The following is a 15,825-nucleotide window of genomic DNA, read 5'->3' on the forward strand; positions in this document are numbered from 1 at the left end:
AGGAGGGGAGATAGGTGGATGGAGAACAGGGAAGAGTAGTGGGAACCACAAGAGTTCAGAAGGAGAACAAGACAGCTGAGGTCATGAATGGGATAAACTGGTGAAACACTGAATGTCTTTCTCAATAATGTGAAGTTTATCTTACAGTGTTCATTTTTAAAATAATCTTTTGTTCTGACAGGTACTCTCAGTCCTGCAACACTCTATGATGACCTTCAACCAACCCAAAAAGCAGAATATTGTTAAATTCTACTTCCTGTTCGCTCTGCAGTTTCTGCTTAGACAAGTGAGTTGATCAGTTTCTCATAAAATCTATCACCTCATCAGATTTCCCAGGGTTTTGCAACGCTCTGCCTCAAATAGTTAGGATTATGCTTTCCATTCCTGGTGTTCCATTGCTGGAAATGTACCTAAATTCCCAATCTCCTCACTTATGGAGTCATCCAGCATGGAAACAGACCCTTCGGTCCAACCAGTCCATGCCGAGCATAATCCCAAACTGAACTTGTCCCAGCTGCCTGCTCCTGTCCCATTTCTCTCCAAACACTTCTTGTCCATGTGTCTTTTAAACATTGTAATTGAAACCACATCCACCATTCCCTCTGAAGGTTTATTCACACACAAACCACACTGTGTGTAAAAACGTTGCCCCTCATGTCCTTTTTCTCAGTCTTTCTCCTCTCACCTTAAAAATATGCCCCCTAGTTTTGGACCCCTCCAGGCTAGGGAAAAGTTACCTTCCATTTATCTTAACTATACCCCTCCTGATGTTATAAACCTCTGTAAAGTCACCCCTCAGCCTCCTACACTCCAGTGAAAAAAGTCTCAGCTTCTCCTCACAGCTCAAACCCTCCATTTCCGGCAACATCTCGGTAAATCTCTTCTGAACCCTCTCCAGCATAATAATATCCTTCATGTAACATTCCCGTGAAGTTAAAGCTGCGACAAGAGCATCAGCTCCAAGAATTCCCAGGTGAATGTAACACTACCTCTCAATCCCTTCTGAAGAGGGAAAGCCACTTTCAAAAGTTAGAGTTAACCCGGATTTGTCCGTTACATCTGAAAATGAGGTTGTAAATAACACACTGATGGATGAGTCTCGTAACACCAGCTCCAAACCCCAATCTTTGCACCATTGTTTGCAATTGACCAAACCTTGTGTATACTTGTACAACACCATTACAAATCCGATGGCAGGTGTAATGGACCAGATCAGATCCTCTCAGAAGATGTTAAGAAGACAGCTGAGACCCTAACATTTTCTTATTTAAAGGTAGAGTTGAAATGCCTTTCTCCTGATGCAATGCGACTGGTCAAACCACTCGACGTTAAGTAAAATACAATTTATTTAAACACAACGGTGAAAACACAACAAAAGAAAGGGAGAAACTATCTCTGGTACCCCAGCAGGGTATTATTATTTCTCAGCCAATGTTGGGCAGCTCTTTCAGCCAGTTTCTGTAAGCAGCTGAAAAATGTGTTGCTGGAAAAGCGCAGCAGGTCAGGCAACATCAAAGGAGCAGGAGAATCGACGTTTCAGGCATAAGCCCTTCTTCAGGAAATCAGGATTTCCTGAAGAAGGGCTTATGCCCGAAACGTCGATTCTCCTGCTCCTTTGATGCTGCCTGACCTGCTGCGCTTTTCCAGCAACACATTTTTCAGCTCTGATCTCCAGCATCTGCAGTCCTCACTTTCTCCTAGTTTGTGTAAGCAGTATGTGAGAGCTTGCTGTGCACAAACTGGCTCAATGGTTAGTGCTGTTACCTCACAGCGCTAGAGACCCAGGTTTGATACCAGCTGTGGGTCACTGTCTATATGCATGGGCTATTGCTGGACGGCATGGTGGCTCAGTGGTTAGTGCTGTTACCTCACAGCGCTAGGGACCCAGGTTCAATTCCACCCTCAGGTGTCTATCTGTGTGGAGTTTGCACATTCGCCCCATGTCTGTGTGAGTTTCCTACTCACAGTCCAAAGATGTGTAGCTTAGGCGAATTGGCCAGTGTTCACGGATAGACACGTTAGTCAGGGGTAAATGTAAGGGAATGGGTCTGGGTAAGTTACTCTTTGAAAGATTGGTGTGGATGTGTTGGGCTGGAGGGCTTGTTTCCACACTGTAGGGATTCTATTATTCTGATTTCCTCCCGCAGTCCAAAGATTTGTGGGCTAGGTGGATTGGCTGTGCTAATTTGTCCAGGTGTATGTAAAGTAGCTGACTTAGGCATGGTTGGGATGCTCTTTTAAGGGTCAGTGTAGACTTGATGGACTGAATGGCCTGCTTCCACACTGTAGGGATTCCATAATTTTGGCTAGAACATGTTTTAGGATATCACTTCTTTTTGAGTCTTTCTCTTTTTGATCAGAGAAAATGTACATTCGAAGTGAATAGTAGTACTGTGATTTGAGCTAACGGGACGCTATCTGAATTCAATGATTTGTCACTGCAGAGCTATCTGGATGGAGAGGGTCAGCCTCAGGGATTTGCGGGCCTGTTGATGCACACACACTACCATGAACCAGCCAACTTTGTCTTCATCCACTTCCTGGTGGAGCATCTGCTGCACAAAATCTGTAGGCCTCTGAAAAAAAGTGAGTTAAAAACAGTTGTTGGGAAATTCCTGGGGATGGGCTAAGGAACACATTATTGGAAATACTGCATGCACGTGTTAGGTGGTGTTTCTATCAGTCACGACGGGCCAAATGGCCTCCTGCTGTGTTTTAAGGTCTCCATCTCACACCCCACTGCCCCATGGGAAAAGGATGGAAAGGGTAACTGAACTGAGAATCTGTTCCCCAGCCCTCCCCCGCTTCTGGTCAGGCTATCGAATAGATAACCTGAAATGTGGTTGAGATTGTAGCCTTGTCTCAAAGGCAGTGCCTTTTCAGCAATGCAGCTCTCTCACAGCAGTAACCCTAACCTGGCTGGACAAGACCTGAACACATCATCTGTTCAGCAAAAAGGTATGAGTGCTAGAGACTGAGCCAAACAAGATTCTGCACAGCACGGAAGAAATATTCCTGAATGTTGGAAGATCGGGATCGCCGGTGAGCTCAAACGGTCCCTCAAAGCTGTTTCAGCATCGTCAGGGTCTGCGTGTTCTGAATGAAGATTACTCGACTTCCATGTAACTTCCCACAAGAAAAGGGGAGAATGGGAGGAGAGCCATTAAAGGGGAAAAACAGAATTCCTGAGAATTTCTATCCTAACCCCCCACCAGGCAAATCATATTCATGGTCCAAGCATTCCATCAGATTGATCTCTGTCTTAGTTAGGAAGGGCTGGCCCAGTTCTTTCTCACACACACACACACACACACACACACACACACAGACACTCACTCTCTTAAACACACACACACTCTCACACAGACACTCACTCTCTTACACACACATTCTCTTACACACACACTCTCACACATGCACACTCACTCTCTTACACACACACACACTCACCCTCACATGCATACAGGCACACTCTCACACAAACACACTCACAGTCGCACTCACACACACACACACGAACACACATAGAGCCATACACCCCCTCACAAACACACAGACTCTCTCACACACACTCACCCTCACACACACAGACAGATACTCTCTCTCTCTCTCTCTCTCTCACACACACACACACACGCACACGCACGCACACAACCAAAATATCAGTGCGCATTGGCGAGGATGTGAAATTGAACTGAAATGAAGATGCTTGAATGACTCTCCATAGTTTTGAGAATTTATTGCTGCATTACCTTTAAGTGGCAATTGGATAGGTACATGGATGGGTGCTTAAGCTAGGACAAATGTTCGGCACAACATCGTGGGCCGAAGGGCCTGTTCTGTGCTGTATTGTTCTATGTTCTATGTTCTATTTGAATTTGTATTGTGGATAGGTAGATGTTTTTAAGATCAAAGGACTTCTTCATTCTTGGAATTGTTTTTGTCCTCTCTCCAATGAAAATGGATACAAAATGCCTCTTCAAAACCTTTGCCATTTCCTTGCTTTCCATTATTCATTCAGCAGACTCACTTTCTAAGGAACCAATGCTCACTTTTGTTAATCTATTCCTTTCTATTTACTTGAAGAAGCTTTTACTCTCCATTTTCACATTTCTTGCTGACTTTATCTCCTACAGCTCTCCCACTTTATTATATTTTCATCATCCTTTGCTGGTTTCTAAAACTTAACCAAACTTTTATTTTATTTACTTGATTTATTGTTGTTGCATGGACCTGAGTATAGTGGAAAGTTTTGTTTTGCGAGCAGTACACGCAGATCATAACACACAAGGACATACAAATCACAGGGTGCTTAGACAGAACGAGGCAGATAAGCTTATGGCTCCACGGGAGGTGCACAGAAGCAAGACCAACATTAAATTTGAAATTTGAGGGACCCAGTCAAGAACAGCGGGGAAGAAGCTGTTCTTGAACCTGTTGGTACGTGTGTTAAAGCTTTTGTGGCTTCTGCATGATGGAAGAGAGTGCAGCCAAGGTGGGAGGGGCCTTTGATGGTGTTGGCTACCTTCCATGGCAACGAGAAGTGTAAATGGAGTCCATGGGGGTGGGAGGTTGGCTTCTGTGATGGTGGGAGGTTGGCTTCTTATGATCCTAGGCAGAGCAGTTATCGTATCAATCTGTGGTGCATTTATAACGGTTGGTGAGGGTCCTTCTGGACTGCTGAGCTGCTGTTAAGTTTCACCACATGGGTGGCACGGTGGCACAGCGGTTAGCACTGCTGCCTCACAGCGCCAGAGACCCGGGTTCAATTCCCACCTCAGGCCACTGTCTGTGTGGAGTTTGCACATTCTCCCTGTGTCTGCGTGGGTTTCCTCCCACAGTCCAAAAATGTGCAGGTTAGGTGAATTGGCCATGCTAAATTGCCTGTAGTGTTAGGTGAAGGGGTAAATGTGAATAGGTCTGGGTGGGTCGCTCTTCGGAGGGTCGGTGTGGACTTGTTGGGCCGAAGGGCCTGTTTCCACACTGTAAGTAATCTAAAAAAAAATTGTGTATATTTTCTTTCCATTTGATATCATCCTTCTTCACAGTCTTAGTTGATCATGGATGAGATGTCTCACTGATGATGTGACATCAGCCTGTGTTAATAGCAGCTTCCAACTTAAAAGATTACTATTTAATCCTATGAACAGATTCAAAACAGTTTTCAGAAAACGTGATGGAAACCTTAGTTCTCATATTGGCAAACCTATTTGGAAGAAGATATCTCCCACCCTGCTTAGAAAAAGAGAAGCTTACGTTTGAACAGTCGAAGGTGAGTGGTGGGTGTGGGAATGTCGTTAACAGTCCGTGCATACATTCCTCTGCCCCTCTCGTAAGTTAATTCTTTGACAGAAGGACCAGAAATTAAGGGAAGCTTGGCTGTTAGGTTAAGGGCTTCCATATCAGAGTGGCACAGTGGTTAGCACAGCTGCCTCATAGCACCAGGGTCCTGGCTTCAATTCCCGCCTCAGGTGACTGTCTGTCTGGAGTTTGCACATTCTCCCCCTGTCTGCGTGGGGATGCTCTGGCTTCCACCCACAGACCAAAGCTGGGCAGGTTAGGTGGATTGGCTATCAGAAATGCAGGGAGGAGAAAGTGAGGACTGAAGATGTTGGATTTGGAAATGCAGGGTTAAGAGGATGGGCTGGGATGGTCTTTGAAGGGTCAGTGTGAACTCAATGGGCTAAATGGCCTCTTTTATGCACTGTAGTGATTCTAAACAAGGTACTCTTCAAACAACACTTTGCCCCAGCCCTCATTTGGGAACTACGTGCCATGTCAATTTTAGAAATGCAAGTCATAGAGTCGGAGGCTGAGGGTTGACCTTATCGACATTTACTAAATTATGAGGGGCATGGATAGGATAAATTAGATTACTTACAGTGTGGAAACAGGCCCTTCGGCCCAACAAGTCCACACCGACCCGCCGAAGCGCAACACACCCATACCCCTACATTACCCCTTACCTAACACTATGGGCAATTTAGCATGGCCAATTCACCTGACCTGCACATCTTTGTGATGTGGGAGGAAACCGGAGCACCCGGAGGAAACCCACGCAGACACGGGGAGAACGTGCAAACTCCACACAGTCAGTCACCTGAGGAGGGAATAGGCAAAGTCTTTTCCCTGGGGTTGGGGAGTCCAGAACTAGAGGGCATAGATTTAGGGTGATAGGAAAAAGATATAAAAGAGACCTAAGGGGCAACGTTTTCATGCAGAGGGTAGTATGTGTATGGAATGAGCTGCCAGAGGATGTGGTGGAGGCTAGTACAATTGCAACATTTAAGAGGCATCTGGATGGGTACATGAATAGGAAGGGTTTGGAGGGATATGGGCCGGGTGCTGGCAGGTGGGACTAGATTGGGTTGGGATATCTGGTCGGCATGGACGGGGTGGACCGAAGGGTCTGTTTCCATGCTGTACATCTCTATGACTCTATATGGTCAAGCTGAACAGCTCTAAACTTGTTTGAGAGCAGGTTATGCTCATTGTACATTGAATTGAAAAATGGGATGCCTCCCAACTTTCAACTCCATTTTGATGTATCCCCTTGCCCTTCTCCCTACCTCTCTCTTATGTTTGATGGCTTGCCTTGTCTTGAACTGGCTTTGCATATGAATTCATCATTTGGGAAACACAAGTGGTGGTTAATTTAAAAAAAAAATGCAGTTTGGCAATGGGGATAAAAGGAAGTTCAACTTGTGTAAGAGCACTTCTGGACATTGAAGAGAAAAAAATAAAAAAGAGAGAGACAATGAGTCAGGTTTCCAGAACTGAGGCAGTGGTAACATCACTAAACTAACGTTCCAGACCACCCAGATAATATTTGATAGGAGATGGGTTTGACACCAACCATGGAAATGGTGAAATATGAATTTTTTAAAAATTGAGATCTGAACCAAAAAAGCATTAAATGAGTTGGCTCTGGTGGGAGTTGATCGCCTAATGATACAATTGCTAGATTATTAAACCAGAGACCCAGATAACATTTCGAGACATGGGTTCAAATCTCATCATGGGATGAGGTGGGATGGTGGAATTTGGATCCAATAAAAACCTGTCTAATGATGACCATGAAACAATTGTCAATTATTGGGAAGCCCCACCTGGTTCACTAATGTCCTCTCGGGAAGGACACTGCCGTCCTTACAAGGTCTGACTGACATGTGACTGCACACTCACAGCCGCCAATGTGGTTGACTCTTTATTTTAAGATTAGATTACTTAGTGTGGAAACAGGCCCTTCGGCCCAACAAGTCCACACCGACCCGCAACCCACCCAGACCCATTCCCCTACCCCTAACACTACGGGCAATTTAGCCTGGCCAATTCACCTAACCTGTACATTTTTGGATTGTGGGAGGAAACCGGAGCAAACCCACGCAGACACAGGGAGAATGTGCAAACTCCACACAGACAGTCACCTGAGGCAGGAATTGAACCCAGGTCTCTGGCGCTGTGAGGCAGCAGTGCTAACCACTGTGCCACCGTGCCGCCCTAGCCACTGTGCCACCGTGCCGACTCGTAACTGCCCACTGGGCATTTGGAGAGGGCAATAAATGCTGCTCTAACCAGCCACGTTTATAACCTGCGATGAATTAAGAAAAAAATTTGTTGGGATCCAATTCATCCCACCCCCTATCTCCCTACCTCTCCCTCATCTTTAGTGTTCTGCTAAATCCTTAAGGGGAAATTGGAATTAATCAACTGGGAAATTGGGGACATTTACTGACAATGGTTAATAGATGGAGCAAGCACCATGGGTGACTTGGTGATGGGAGAAAGAAATTGGCTATGTGAGAACATTTTGTCAGATTGGGATCTGAGGCCAAGTGAGAATGTGATGGGAACATCATTGCATGAGCAGTAATCCATCCCAGGTTAACATTAACATTGTGGGTTCAGTCCTGACGTTGCAGGTGGTGAAATTTGAAATCAACTTTTTTTAAAAGACTAGAATTATAAAGCTAAACCCAATGGTAGCCATGTAGAAACTCATTTCATCTGAGGGGGCAGGAGAGAGAAGAAATTGCAATTTGAAGGGTGTGTAGTGTAGTGGTAGTGTCCTTACCTCTGATCCAGAGGGCCTGGGTACAAGTCCCATCTGTTCTAAAGTGTGAAGTCACATCTTTGAACAGGATGATTAAGCAATCTGCCCCTGGTGAGCAGTGTTTAATTGTTCCTGTTCAGCTATTTCAATTTTGGTGGTGGGTTTTCAAAGGAAAGCTTTGTTTTCTTGAAAGCAAAGAGCTGTGTTCCCCATCGTTGCTTTACCCTGCCCCCCCCCCACCATAATTTTTCCTGGAGCTCTCCATTTGTTCTAGTTTGCTATCTGATAAATTCCCCAGTTGTCCTGACTCTCTATTTCACGTTAGGTGGTGTTTTTAATTATACATGTCAATAGATCACACTCACTAACAAAAGCTTGTTTTTTTTCTGATGTTTCATCAATTGCTTTTTGAAAATCCACCTCTACACCTCCTCCCTTTATTCACCATGCTTGCTATACACTTGAACAACAGCTGTTGATTCATCAAACATGATTTCTACTTCAAACAACCATGCTGACTTTGCTTGATTGAACTATAATTCTTTTTTTTGGTGATCTGCTCCTTCACTGTAGATTCCAACATGCAGGTTCAGAAAAGCAAATGCTATGTTGGCCTTTGATACAAAAGGGTTTGAGCTCAGGACATTGGAGAGACACCATTTAAGTGTAGATTAGTGTGGTGCTGGGAAAGCGCAGCAAGTCAGGCAGCATCCAAGGAGCAGGAAAATTGACTTTTCAGGCAAAAAGCCCTTCATCAGGAATGATGCTGCCTGACCTGCTGTGCTTTTCCAGCACCATTCTAATCTAGACTCTGATCTCCAGCATCTTCAGTCCTCACTTTTGCCACCATTCAAGTGTAGTTAACACCATAAGAGGGAAGAGCAGAAGTAGGCCATTCTGCCCATTGATTCTGCTTCACCAATCACTGAGATCTTGACTGACCTGATAATCATTTTCCTGCCATTTCCCCTTATCCTTGATTGCATTTCTGATTAAAAATTCATCTGTCTCAGCCTTAAAGTCACTTACCTACCCAACGTTGACAACCAACAGTGATAAAGAATTCCAAAGATTTGCTACCCTCCGAGAGAAAAGCCTGGCCCTAAATCCTGTCCACCATCTACAAGGCACAAGTCAGGAGTGTGATGGAATACTCCCCACTTGCCTGGATGGGTGCAGCTCTAACAATACTCATGAAGCTTGACACCTTCCAGGACAAAGCTGCCCACTTGATTGACACCACGTGCACAAGCACCTACCATGATGTGGAATGGAACAAAACATAATTCCTCCCCATCTCTGTTCTAACTGATGGGCCCTTGGTCTGAGATTTCTCCCTCTTCTCAAGGGGAAACAACCTATCCACATCTATTCTGTCAAGCCCTTTAAGAATCTTGCATATTTCAATAAGGTCACCCACTCAATATTCTAAACTCCATTGAGTACAGACCCAACCTACTCAATGTCTCTAATAAGACAGTCCCTCCATACCTGGGATCATCCGAGTTAACCTTCTGTGGACTGCCTCCAATTCCAGTACAATTTTCCTTCGGTAAGGAGACCTGAACTGTTCACAGTATTCCAATGTGGTCCAACTGGTGCTTTGTATAGTTTGAGCAAGATTTCCCGATTGATATAGTCCATTGCCTTTGAAAGGAAGGCTGACATTCCCCTGCTTTCCCTATTACCCGCTGACCAGGCATGCTAATGTTTTGTGAATCAAACATGACAGCTCCCAAACACCCCAGAGCAGCAGCTTTCTGCTGTCGTTCTCCATTTAATTAATAATCAGCTGCTTTACTCGACCTACTGAAGTGCATGACTTTACATTTTCCAACATTATATTCCACTTGTCAAGTTTTTACTCCACTCGCTTATCCCTCTATCGACTCTGTGTCGTCCTCACCATTTATCTTCCCAATTATTTTTGTGTCATCTGCAAATTTCAATATTGTATATTCACTTTCCTCATCCAAGTCATTAATATATATTGTCAATATTTGTGGTCCCAGCACCAATCCCTGCGGCACTCTACTGGTTAAAACCTTCTGAAATTGGCACCCTTAGCTCAACTCTCTGTTTTCTAATCCTCTATCCATGCTAATATAGTACCTTGAGCATCATGGGCACTTGTTTGAGTAGCCAAACGTGAGCTTCCTTACCAAATGCTTTCGGGTACTCAAAATATATTACATCTACTACCTCTTCTTTATCAATCTTGTTTGTTGCTTCCTCAAAAGAATTCTAGTAAATGCGATTTCCTCTTTGTGAAGCCATTGCTAACTCTGCTTGATTATGTTGCATATTTCTAAATACTATTGCATCCTTTATAATAATCTCTAACATTTCCTAATAACAGATGTTAAGCAAACTGGCCTATAGTTATCATTTTTAATCTCATTCTCTTTTTGAATAAAGATGTTGCATTGACAGTTTTCCAATCCTCTGAAATTTTTACCAGAATCTAAGAATACTTGGTAAATTAATACCATCCCACAATGATCTCTGAAGCTACTCCATTTAAAATCCAAGAGTGCATTCCATCAGGTCCAGGTGGTTTATCGGTCTTTAGCCCCATTAGTTTCTCTGGTACGTTTTCTCTAGTGATAGTCATTACATTTATTTACTCCTGTTTATACTTCCTGATTATTAAGATCTTTTGGAGTGTTATTAGTACCTTCTCAAGTGCAAAATATTTATTCATTTTGTTTGCCATTCCTGGTTCCCCATTTATATTTCTCCAGCATTATTCTCTAAGAGCCCTATGTTCACTTTGGCTTCTCTCTGACTTTTTAATTTAAGGAGCTCTTGCTGTCTGTATAATGCTAGCTCATCCTGTTTACCAGCAATCTTGGACACATTGTACGTAATTTCTATTTGATACTTTCTTTAAGTTCCCTCATTAACCATAATTACATTATTCCCTTCATAGTGCCATTCTTTCTTAGTGGGACACAACTTTGCTATGAGCCATGAACTATTTTCTTAAATACGTGCCATTGTTCCTCAATGGTTTTTGTTCCTAATATCCTTGCTCAGTCCTCTCCAGTTAGCTGTGCTCCCAGTCCATTCTCATTACCCTTATTTAAGTTTAACACAATTGCTTCTGACCTGCATTTCTCCCGCTCCAGTAATATCCATTGCAGGTCTCAATCCTGAAGAAATATCATTCCTCTCTCAAATTTTCCAATCTTTTCTCCAGGTAGGGGAGTGCAAAACTAGAGGTCATAGGTTAAAGGTGAGAGGGGAAGGTAAGGACATGGAAGAATCTGAATGTAAATATTCAATATTCAGATTCTTCCATCTTGGAAGCTCCGTACAGTAGACATTACTTTTTCTGAAGTGACTTATTTTACTGAAATGAACTGAAAATGTAGTCCTATTGCCAAGAGAAAGGTTATTCTCATCTGAAGTGAATTCTGAGTTCTTAGTAACAAAATATTTTGAATATTCTTTTCTGAAGTCAAAAGTAAACTCTGCCTGTCACTAACGCAACACACTAATTGCAGTCAGATACTATCTTAGAGAAATTATTGTTTTTGTCACTGTTCCAAATTGAATTTCTGACCTTTGAAAGTAAAACCTACAGAACATGCCCACACCCATTTGTCTCTATGTTAAAGTCCAATTTACAAAATGTAGAATATATTACAGAACATACCCACACCCATTTGTCTCTATGTTAAAGTCCAATTTGCAAAATGTAGAGTATATTACAGAACATACCCACACCCATTTGTCTCTATGTTAAAGTCCAATTTACAAAATGTAGAGTATATTACAGAACATACCCACACCCATTTGTCTCTACATTAAAATCCAATTTGCAAAATGTAGAATATATTATGCATTTTGAACACCTCCCCTGAAGAAAAAGGGGAAGCAGTGGATTAGTGGTATTATTGCTGGACTATTCACCCACAGACCCAGGTAATGTCCTGGGGTCCTGGGTTCAAATCCTGCCATGGCAGATAGTGAAATCAGAGTTCAATAAATATCTGGAATTAAGGAGTCTAATGATGACCATGAACTCATTGTCAAGTGTTGGAAAAAAACCATCTGGGTCACCAATGTACTTTAAGGAAGGAAGCTGCCATCCTTACCTGGTCTGGCCTACATGTGGCTCCAGACCCACAGCAATGTGATTGACTCTTAACTGGCCTCTGGGTAATTAGGGACGGGCAATAAATGCTGACCCAGCCAACAATGCCCTCATCCCGTGAATGAATAAATAATGAATAGTTATGTTTAAGGGTCATTTTCATTTCCTATCAAGATATTCTTTCTAACACTAAGGTGCATTAGTTGTCAGGGAGTACTTCAAACGGTCACAGTGAATGACAGAATTGCCATTAACCTGAATTGTGAAGACCCTGCATTGGCTCAATTATGTACCTCACCGCTTTAAAATTTCTGTAAGCTTGCAAGTGAGGAGAAATGGACATCTTTCTTTGATTCTGATCACAGACAGTATCTCATTGAATTTATATTTTTAGGTATTTCTTGATGATCTTCCTGATGAGTTTGCAGCCTCAATTGAAGAATACAACAAGACAGCACGTCAGGTCTTTGGGAAATTCCTGCTCTCTGTCTCCAATCAGTGCAGGTTGGAAGATGAATACAAGCTTCCTCTCTCAGGCACATGTAAGAATTTCTATTTATTAACACCAGAGCTGGTTCAGTCTATGCAGTTCAGACGCAGGCTTTTGTTATACTGATTAGTTAAGATCATACAGTGCGGATAAAGGCCATTCAGCCCTGCGAGTCCACACCGATCCTCTGAAGGACAGCCCACCCAAACCCATCCTATCCCTGTAACCCTGCAATCCTGTCAAGGATGTAGTAGCAGAGCATTTAGGAAAATGTGATACGATTGAGCATAGTCAGCTTGGCTCAATGATATAATAGTCAAGGCAGCTGGTAGTGTAGGCAGTGAACTTACTTCTCACCAGCTCATGCTCTCACCACTGCACAAGCAAGAGACGGGATATACAACAGAGGTGTTGCACAATGGGTCACTGAAGCTGAGTTAAAAATCACACAACACCAGGTTATAGTCTAACAGGTTTAATTGGAAGCACTAGCTTTCGGAGCACCGCACCTTCATCAGGTGGTTGTGGAGGACATAATTGTAAGACACAGAATTTATAGCAAAACTATAACACTGTAAACTTTTGCTATAAATTCTGTGTCTTACAATTGTGTCCTCCACAACCACCTGATGAAGGTGCGGTGCTCCGAAAGCTAGTGCTTCCAATTAAACCTGTTAGACTATAACCTGGTGTTGTGTGATTTTTAACTCCGCTTCAGTGACCCATTGTGCAACACCTCTGTTGTATATCCCGTCTCTTGCTTGTGCAGTGGTGAGAGCATGAGCTGGTGAGAAGTAAGTTCACTGCCTACACTACCAGCTGCCTTGACTATTATATCATTGAGCCAAGCTGACTATGCTCAATCGTATCACATTTTCCTAAATGCTCTGCTACTACATCCTTGACAATAGACTCCAACGTTTTCCCACTAATGATTATTAAGCAACTGTCCTATAGTAACTTGTTTTTTCTCTTAGGGTCAAAGGTTATGAGGCGAAAGTGAGAACAGGGTATTGAGTTTTGCGATCAGCCTTGATTGTATTGCATAGTGAAACTGGCTCAAAGAGCCTACTCCTGTTTCCTATGTTTGAGAATAGAATACCTTTTGTGACACCTTCCTTGTAGCTACGTCCTGGCTCATTGAGTAATCCAGTTATGTATTTGTTTATAATTGCTGGTGAATTTCTGAAATCAATATTCATGTTTTTTGGTCCAGCGTTTATGGGTCCCAAGTTACCTGAAGCCAGTGTCATCACTAAGAAGTTGGCCAAAACAGTGAATTGTTCTGCATTGTCACCATTCGTCTGTTTATCTGGACACACTGACCTTGACCTATTCGTACAGAATGATATCGATCCAGTAAGTATTTTTATGGACCTAATAGCTACATTACCAGGGGCAGAAGTTGAGAAGTGAGAAACTCCCAAGGAATGATTGCAGAGCTCATTGTAAGACCTGGAACCGAGGCACTGTACCAAACACCTCCCTCTGTGCCTGTTTAGACTCGATGAGATACTGTACCTCTACATCAGTAAGTCGGAACGATAACTGTCAGAGCAGAATTCACTGTACCCAAGACCAGAATAGATGTTACCTCGGGTTAGCAGGAAACATCTCACCTGAGTCAGAAGGTTATTGGTTCAAGGCCAGCTCTCGGAGTTGGGACATTGATCATATTCAATGCAAAGCAGGCTAGAGGGGCTGAGTGGCCTTCTGTTTTTCCTTCTGGATAGCACACACTGCTGTTACTGAGTGTTGGTAGGAGAAGGAGTGGATGCTTGTGGATCTGGTGCCAATCAAGCGGGCTGCTTTGTCCTGGATGGTGTCAAGCTTCTTGAGTGTTGTTGGAGCTGCACCCATCCAGGCGAGTGGATAGTATTCCAACACACTCCTGGCTTGTGCCTTGCAGCTGGTGGGCAGGCTTTGGGGAGTCATGAGGGGGTTTACTCACCACAATATCCCTAGTCCCTGACCTGATGTTGTAGCCATTGTGTTTATATGGCAAGTCCATGTGGGTTTCTGGTCGACGATAACTCCCAGGATATTGACAGTGAGGGATTCAGTGACGACAACACCATTGAATGTCAAAGGGCCGTGGTTTGATTGTCTCTCACTGGAGATGGTCATTGGCATTTGTGTGGCACAAATGTTACTTGACACTTTTCCATCCAAGCCTGGATATTGTCCAGATCTTGCTGCACAGGGACATGGACAGCTTCCATATCTGAGCAGTCATTGGCAAACGTCCCTTATTTCTTACTTTATGATGGAGGGGATGTCATTGATGAAGCAGCTGCGCCCAGAACATTTCCTTGAGGAAGTGTGTACTAGATGCACTGCATAAATTCACCAAAGATCCTCAGACAGCACCTTCCAAGCTGATGACCACTTCCATTTAGAAGGACAAGGCAGCAGATACATGGGAACACCACCCCCTGCAAGTTCCCCTCCAAGCCACTCACTATCCTGACTTGGAAATATATTGCTGTTCCTACACTCTTGCTGGGTCAAAGTCCGAGAGTCCTCTCCCTAAGGACATTGTCGGTGTACCCAAAGCAGGTGGACTATAGCAATTTGCAAAGGCAACTCATCACCACCTTCTGAAGAAGGAACCTAGGGATGGGCAATAAATACTGGCCCAGCCAGCGACACCCACATCCCGCAAATAAATAAATTTAAAAAAACTCCTGCAGGCAGATCATGGAGCGGAGATGACTGACCTTTAGTAACCATGACCATCTTCCAATATGCCAGGTATAACTCCAACCAGCAGAGATTTTGGCCCCGATACCCATTGGCTCCAGTTTTAGGAAGGTTCCTTGATGCTGCACTCAGTTGAATGCAGCCTTGATGTCAAGATCTGTCACTGTCACCTCACCGTTGGAATTCAGCTCTTTTGCCCACATTTGGTAATTCCCCAATCCTAAAACTTCTGAGTTGCAGCCTGGCCTCTTTGCCTTGCCCCTGAGCTAACTTGCCCCTGAGCTAACTTGCCCCTGAGCTAACTTACCCCTGCTTCACTTAAACGGCCTTAAGTTTGATCAGCACCTGGGTCCCCGATCCCCGTGGAAACCGCTGCATGAATACCGAGTACGGCCTGGGCTGCGTGTAGCCACAGCGAGTCATGGGGTGCACATGTGTTTATTTCTCCTGATGTGTAGCTGTGCACCCACACACAGA

The 15,825-nt window shown here is 43.7% G+C and overlaps 1 protein-coding gene across 3 annotated transcripts in view; it reads left to right on the top strand.

Annotated features, from left to right (window-relative positions):
- LOC122539550 (putative ATP-dependent RNA helicase DDX60) overlaps positions 1-15,825 on the top strand; it is a 167,207-nt gene that overhangs the window by 132,019 nt on the left and 19,363 nt on the right. For all 3 annotated transcript variants that reach the window (XM_087974154.1, XM_087974160.1, XM_087974161.1), the window contains 5 exons: positions 182-286; positions 2,445-2,586; positions 5,151-5,272; positions 12,550-12,697; positions 13,862-14,004. In XM_087974154.1, the coding sequence (XP_087830280.1) occupies positions 182-286; positions 2,445-2,586; positions 5,151-5,272; positions 12,550-12,697; positions 13,862-14,004 (660 nt within the window). The remainder of the gene's footprint in view (positions 1-181; positions 287-2,444; positions 2,587-5,150; positions 5,273-12,549; positions 12,698-13,861; positions 14,005-15,825) is intronic.

The sequence above is a fragment of the Chiloscyllium plagiosum genome, unplaced genomic scaffold, assembly GCF_037043375.1.
Source record: "Chiloscyllium plagiosum isolate Xiang-an unplaced genomic scaffold, Cpla_swu_hap1 HiC_scaffold_2, whole genome shotgun sequence".
Classification (NCBI taxonomy): Eukaryota; Metazoa; Chordata; class Chondrichthyes; order Orectolobiformes; family Hemiscylliidae; genus Chiloscyllium; species Chiloscyllium plagiosum.